This window comes from Cricetulus griseus, chromosome 4 (genome assembly GCF_003668045.3).
Source record: "Cricetulus griseus strain 17A/GY chromosome 4, alternate assembly CriGri-PICRH-1.0, whole genome shotgun sequence".
NCBI classification, from domain to species: Eukaryota; Metazoa; Chordata; class Mammalia; order Rodentia; family Cricetidae; genus Cricetulus; species Cricetulus griseus.
Window position 1 is genome coordinate 157,652,331 of NC_048597.1, and position 6,617 is coordinate 157,658,947.

The window sequence follows — 6,617 nt, forward strand, 5'->3', positions numbered from 1 at the left end:
TAGTCTTCAGTGGCCAGGAAGGTGCTCCCTATCCCCTTCTCAGATTTCCTGGAATAGTAACAGAAGTGACTAAAGGAATCAAACTGCCAGCCAGGCCTGAGAAAAGATGGATATATATATATATATTTTTTTTCTTTCTTCCTTTTTGAATTTCAACCCAAAAAATATTCCAGGAAAAGATGGAGAGGCTGGGCTGGGTCTCCTTCAAAGGGCATTTGCTACCAAGGACAGTGGGCTGGCCAACACCCAGGCTACCCTAGCCCACTTCTCCCTGCTTACTCCAGGATGGGAAAGACAGTAGAGGTGGGGGTGCAGCTGGGAACAGGGGCCAGGGGTGGTGGCTCTGGGGTAAGAAGCTGGGCTGAGGCTGGGGATAGGTGGGGGCTGCCCATGTGCAGTCATCTTTGCCCAGTGACAGCCTCAAAGCTGTCAGGGCTAAGAACCTTACATAGGCGAGGGTGAGGCTAAGCAGGATGCTGCAGCCAGGTATCTGGGAAAGGCAGGTTCAGGGCTGGCCTTCCCCTTCTAACTGATGATCTGCCGGGGTCGTCCATAGCCTGTCATGCCAGCCTGTGAGGCCCCTCTGTTGCTGCCCATCTGAAGGCCAATGACGTGCTTCCCCTCCTGCAGTTGACTCTCTGTGAACTCCCTCTTATGCTCCTGGGCTTTCCTAGAAGAAGAGGAACCAAGATCAGACTTCTTAGAACTTAGTGTTCTCCAACTGTTCTCTGATCCCTGTCGCGGCCTTGTTCAGCCCCACTCTTTTTCTGTTTATTTTCTCTTTCTTTCCTGAGTTTGGCTGGTCCCAAGAGGTGGGGAGCCTGCTGGAGTGCATGCTGGTAAAAGGTGGGAGTCTAGAGTAAGACCCTATTTTCCCCATCCAAGCCTTACTTGGGACTGTCCTGGCTCTGTGGCACCTGATCTTTTCCATGGCTGACCAGCCCAAGCCACCCCCCACCTCACAGAGAGTCCAAAGCTTGGGATCAGGGGCCCAATGGCCACATACTTCATAAACCAGTTGGGATCTCCACGGTAGTGTCCATCATTCTTGGTCACCGCCAAGCTGCCCAAAGCCATTAGAGTCCTCTGCACTGCTGCCATGTCTTTGCCTATGAGAAGAGTGACAAGGGAACCAACTTCAGGACCTCAGGACCATATAGGCAAGATCTGCTGCTGACTCAAAAATGGTCAAACCAGCTGGGCGTTGGTGGCTCCACCTTTAATCCCAGCACACAGGTGGATCTCTGTGAGTTCAAGACCAGCCTGGTCTACAAGAGCTAGTTCCAGGACAGTCTCCAAAGCCACAGAGAAACCCTGTCTCGAAAAACCAAAAACAACAACAACAAAAAAAAAAAAAACAAAAAATGGTCAAACCAAGAGCAAGTGTCCCCAATCAAAAGAAGCTTCAGGAGACCCTACACTAAACCCTTGTGAGTGTGGTGTGGTATATATATATTTTTTATGTGTACAGATGTAGGATCCAGCACAGACCTTTGCATGTACTAGGAAAATGCTGTGCCACCAAGCTGTCCCCCTCTCCCCCGTTATGTGCTCTTGGCATACCCTGTTCCTGCTATGCACACATCAACAGAGCTGGTTGTGGCATCTTTTGATATTCCCTCTCCCTGCCTGAGAATCTTGCTCTCCACTGGCTCTAGCTGTTTTTCCTCTGTACCTTCAAAGAGGTCAACAGTCTGGAACATGTCAGTCTTGGTGACTCCATAGTCCTCAGCTGCCTTCAGGAATTGAGCCACCTGTTCCATCTGCTTGAAGACCATGGAAGGTGGATTCTCAGGCACCTTCACTGGCTTGGATCCTTCAGGATACAGGCTATTCACCAGCTTGCTCAGAATCTGCCAGGTACAGAACACAGCTGGACAGTCAGCTCAGGGGATCTGCCCCACAGCTTGCAGGGTGGCACACACATCCCCAGAACCCCATCACAGGGTGCAACTCACCACGCCATTCTTCAGCCACACCTGGAAGCCCAGACGCCCACGATCTGGGCGGCCCACATCAGGGCCTAACTGCATTACAATCCACTCCACTAGCCGCTCCTCCAACTCCTCATCATACTTCTTCTCAATTTTGGACTGTACTTCACGGCTCATGCCATAGGATGGACCTTTGTTGGCCATGTTGAGGCAGAGCTAAAGCTGGCTGTAGAGAAGAGAGAACAAAGGGTCAGGGAATAGCTTGGCTTCATTTGGACTAAACAGGCCTTTAGTTCCATGAGGGGTTCCCAGCCAGTCTAGGCCATTGCACTACCTAGCTAGACCAGGTTTATCCACTCACAGCAAAGGCCTCTCTGAACACGATTCTCAAAAAAACAAGATACTATATATTGGGCATGCTACAGCAAGGGTCTGTCAGGTTTTTTTGTTTGTTTGTTGATGTTTTCTTTTTTTGGTATTCCAAGGGTTTCTCTGTGTAGTCCTGGCTGTTTTGGAACTTTCTTTGTAGACCAGGCTGACATCGAACTCACAGAGATCTGCCTGCCTCTGCCTCCAGAGTGCTGGGATTAAAGGTGTGTTGGCAGTCTGTCAACTTTTTATATAAAACACCAGAGAGTAAATACTTTAGACTTTGCAGGCCAAATGCCCTCTACTATTGTATGAAAACAGCCTAGATGATATATAACCAGTGTGTACCTATCAAATTTTGTTTATAAAAACAGACAACAAGCCAGGTGGTGGTGGTGCACGCCTTTAGTCCCAGCACTCGGGAGGCAGAGGCAGGCAGATCTCTATGAGTTCGAAACTAGCCTGGTCTACAGAGTTCCAGGACAGCCTCCAAAGCCACAGAGAAACCCTATCTCAAAAAACAAACAAAAAAACTGACAGCAGGCTGCATTTGGCCTCTGAACTATTTTAATAACCCCTGGCCTAGAGCCAGCCTTCCCTTTCTTTTTCTCTCTTTTCACATTGCTTTCTTTTTTCAGTACAGGGTGGAAACCAGGGCTTCATATAGGAGAGGGCGTGTGCCACCAATGTCAGGCTTGTTTCATAGTTTTGAGGCAATGTCTCACTTAGCCCAGCAGGCTGATCTTGAACTTGGGATACTCCTACTTTAGCCCTTGGAGTAACTGAAATTAAAGCCCCACATCACCCTGTCTGTCTAGCTACAGCATTCTTTGCCAAGACTAGCCAGAAAGGCACTAGAGAGGCCTTCCAGAAGCCACATTGTCCCCCAAATTAAGCCAGCAAGTATCTTTGTCTAGCTATCAGTTGTCACCAAGTCTTTACCCTCTGACCCAGAAGCTGGAAGAGCAAAGTTCATCCCCCATGCTGCAGCTGACAAAACAACCTGGTAAAGCCACCAAAGTCTAGGGGTTTTCACAAAGCAGCTGCATTCTCAAGGAGACCGAAATGAAAGAGCATTGGTGTGCCCATGTTGGCCAGCTCTGACTGTTGCAGTAGTTAGAGGAACCAGTCAGAATCCTACAGTCAGAAGACTACTGGGATATCCCAGGACCAAGAGTCTTCCAGCCAGAGCATGGGAAGCCTGCCCTGTTTGTCAGCTGCTGCCCCAAAGGCCTGTGCCTGACTGCACTCAGAGGACCCAGACATGGAGAAGGAAGGCTGCAGGGGCAGAGCAGGCAGGCAGGTCTCTGGACACACACACTCAGGGCTGAAGTCTGGCCTATCAACAGGGGACACCCTAAGTGGGATGCCTTCTGTTACAGTGTCTGAACAGCTTTCCAAGCCAACCCCTGGCTTCTGAGAGGACAGGCTGGAAGGAAAATGGTATGAACACAGACAGTCGGCCAGCCTCCCACCTCCTTTCCATGAAAGTTGAGACCCTTTCCCCATCCCCATCCTGGAGCTGTTAGAGAGCAATATCTAACTCTGGACACCTTGCTGTCCTTTGACCTAAGTTAGGAGCTCCCCGGTTGTGAAGTGGGGCTAACAGTCTACTCAGAGAGATGGAAGATGCTGTCTGTGAACTACGTCACACACTGCCTCAGCTTTACAGAGCTCTTTGAGATGGTGGGTGGTGGGGGCGCTTTAGCCAGTGAGTTTACCCAGTAGACTGATCTGCTCCAAAGCATTCTCCAAAGCATTCTCTGAACCCATCACCAAGTTTGAGAGAAAAAGAAAAACCGGAAGACCTCATAGAAGTGCCAGCCAGAGGCAACCCATTTCCCTAAGATGAAGCAGGGATGGCTTTCTGAACACTGTCTTCCACCTGGGGCTGGAGGACTTAAAGGACTGGCTTCTATTGGGAAGCTGTAAACAGCTATGTCCCTCCCATACCCACTGTGTGTCCTGTTCCTCTCCAGGAACTGCTGGAACAAACCACAAAAGAGAGCCAGGTGACTGCAGGGCTCCTTCTCCAGGCCTCCACTCAGCCTCTCTCCCATTGCCCCTTCCCAGCCAGGTACAAGCACCTGACTGTTCCCATCCGTTCCCTACCCTATTTGTATCTTCACCTGCCACCTACACAGGCTGGGCACCAGAGGGAAGCATGGGAGAAGAGTGTCCCCACATGCACTTGTGAGTCCCCAGGGAGTTCTGAACAGACAGTATAAACTGCAGGCCAAGAATAAGCCCTAGCAACAAGAGTACACACTGCAGCCCTGACATCTGTAAGTAGGTTTAGGGCTCTCAGGATTACATGTGCCCCCCCCCCACAGACATACACACACACAATTCCACCCCTGCCCTCCTTCCCTGTCTCTCCTGGTGGAAAGTCTGAAGTAGAAAGTCCCAAGAGCTCTTCTCTTATATCTCTCTCTTACCTCCCTCCCCCTCTCTTCTCTTACGTCTTTCTCTTGCCTTCCTCTCCTCTTACTCTGACTCTCTTGCTTCCCCCTCCCCGACCTGTAGTAAACTATGATTAATGCAAAAAAAAAAAAAAAAAAAAAGGCCCAAGAGGAGAAGAAGCCAATTAGGACATGAAAGCAAATAAGAATAACATATAGTGTGTGTGTGTGTGTGTGTGTGTGTGTGTAATAAATAATAAAACCCATTACTTTGTATGCTAACTAAAAAACACTAGTAAGAGGGAAAAATATCCCTTCAAGTTTTCCTCTGGGAGGCAGTGGGGAGAGGAGAAGGGTAGGAAGATAGAGGTTTGGCAGCCCACCAGGGTATTTGTAGACAGAGGCTACAGCACAGAACACCTGCAATGTGCTCACCTTAGATCCCTGTGGCCATGGTTCCTGCCAGTTCTTTCTTTCCAGCAGGCAAATTGGGAGGGTAGGCAGTAGAAAGGGGCCTCCAACTAGCAGGCACCCAGAAGAACAAGCAGAGCCAGGGATATATCCAACTACAATACCCCAACCCTCATCATCACAAAACAGCAGTAAGAGTGAGCATCTCTGCATCCCTGAAGGCACACCTAAACTCCAGGGACCCAGAAGAGCAATACTGCATAGAAGTGGCAAGATCTCACTGCCATCCTTTAAATAGCCCCAAGTGGAACCACCAAGGCCCTTTGAAAAGGCCAGAGGTCCCAGGCCTGCTCAGACATTGCCCCAAAGCTCCTCCACATGTCACCCCTCTGCGCCAGTGGACAGAGCTGCCCCTGGGAAAGCAGACTCTATCTCAGCCTCCTCTGAAGCATTTAACTTCTGTGGGGTTACAAGTGTCCGCTCAATGGTAGAGGGCATGTCTGGCAGGCATGGTACCCTGGATTTGATCCCCAACACAGCAAACAAGCAAAATCTCCAGCCTTCCACCATTCTCAGGGGTTATCTCCTGGCTCTTCCAGGCTGTGCAAGTCCTGGCGACCAGCAGCAGTGAGTCACTGCTCTCCAGGACAAGTAAACTCACCTTCTTGGACATTCTGAGATGGAGCCGGCCAGCTGCTGAAATAGGAGCCTTCCACTCACCCCAGCAATTCCCCCCCAATGACTCCCTCGCCCCCCCCCCCCCAAAGTCCCCGTGGGCATTTTAGTCAGACTTTTTGACTAGTTTAAAACAGATAAGGGACTCTGGGGACCCAATTCCACCCAGCAAGCTAAAGGACACTAGGGGAGCCCCAGCTGCCTGAGACCCCAGCCCTGTCTGATGACACACACCCCCTGCTGCTCCTTTCACTCAGGCACTTACAAGGCTTGGTCGTTCCTGGGCTTGAAGGAGAGTAGTGTCAGTGCCTGGGCTGGGGCAGACGGGCTGAGGCGCCGGCTGGGTGAGGGGTTTAAAGGGCGCCAAGGCAGTGATGTCACCTCTCAGTCGGCTCGCTAGCGCCCCTCCTGCCTAAGGAAGCCTACTGGGCTCCCCACCCCCGGCGGCCCCACTCACTCCACACAGGCTCCATATTTGGGGAAAGACACCAAGTTGGAGCAGTCTACCGGGGGCAGCCAGAGAGACATTCTCTGCATGCTTTGGAGATGCTGCGGGGCCCGGGGCGGGGCGGTGCTGAGGGTGGCGGGAAAAGCCTTTTATGGGCAGGACCCTGAAAGCCTTCCTTGCTACCCTGACATGGGTCTGCTCTTAGCTCTCTGTCCAGTGAGTTTCAGGAAAAGGTGCGCTAAAGAGTCTGGCCCCACAGAGGAATGTCCTAAGGGAATAGGGATCCCCCAAACTTGAAGGGGAGAAAGCCACCCTCTTCCAGGGCTTTAAACTCCAGTTGGTGTGGAAACTAGTTTTGACTGCAGATTGGCTGCGTGC

The 6,617-nt window shown here is 51.0% G+C and overlaps 1 protein-coding gene across 1 annotated transcript; it reads right to left on the minus strand.

Annotated features, from left to right (window-relative positions):
- Positions 1 to 96: 96 nt before the first annotated feature.
- On the minus strand, positions 97 to 6,355 carry Tagln (transgelin). Its single transcript, XM_027412040.2, has 5 exons — positions 6,057 to 6,355; positions 1,959 to 2,160; positions 1,676 to 1,853; positions 1,007 to 1,109; positions 97 to 670 (listed from the first exon to the last, which is right to left on the minus strand). The coding sequence occupies exons 2-5, from the start codon at positions 2,136 to 2,138 to the stop codon at positions 526 to 528; spliced, it is 606 nt and encodes a 201-aa protein (XP_027267841.1). The 5' UTR covers positions 2,139 to 2,160; positions 6,057 to 6,355; the 3' UTR covers positions 97 to 525.
- Positions 6,356 to 6,617: the final 262 nt, after the last annotated feature.

Coding starts and splice junctions, on each gene's coding strand:
- Tagln (XM_027412040.2), bottom strand. CDS start 2,138: ATGGCCAACAAAGGTCCATCCTATGGCATGAGCCGTGAAGTACAGTCC. Junction 1,110..1,675: donor GACTGTTGACCTCTTTGAAG/GTACAGAGGAAA, acceptor CTCTTCTCATAG/GCAAAGACATGGCAGCAGTG. Junction 671..1,006: donor GATCCCAACTGGTTTATGAA/GTATGTGGCCAT, acceptor CTCTTCTTCTAG/GAAAGCCCAGGAGCATAAGA.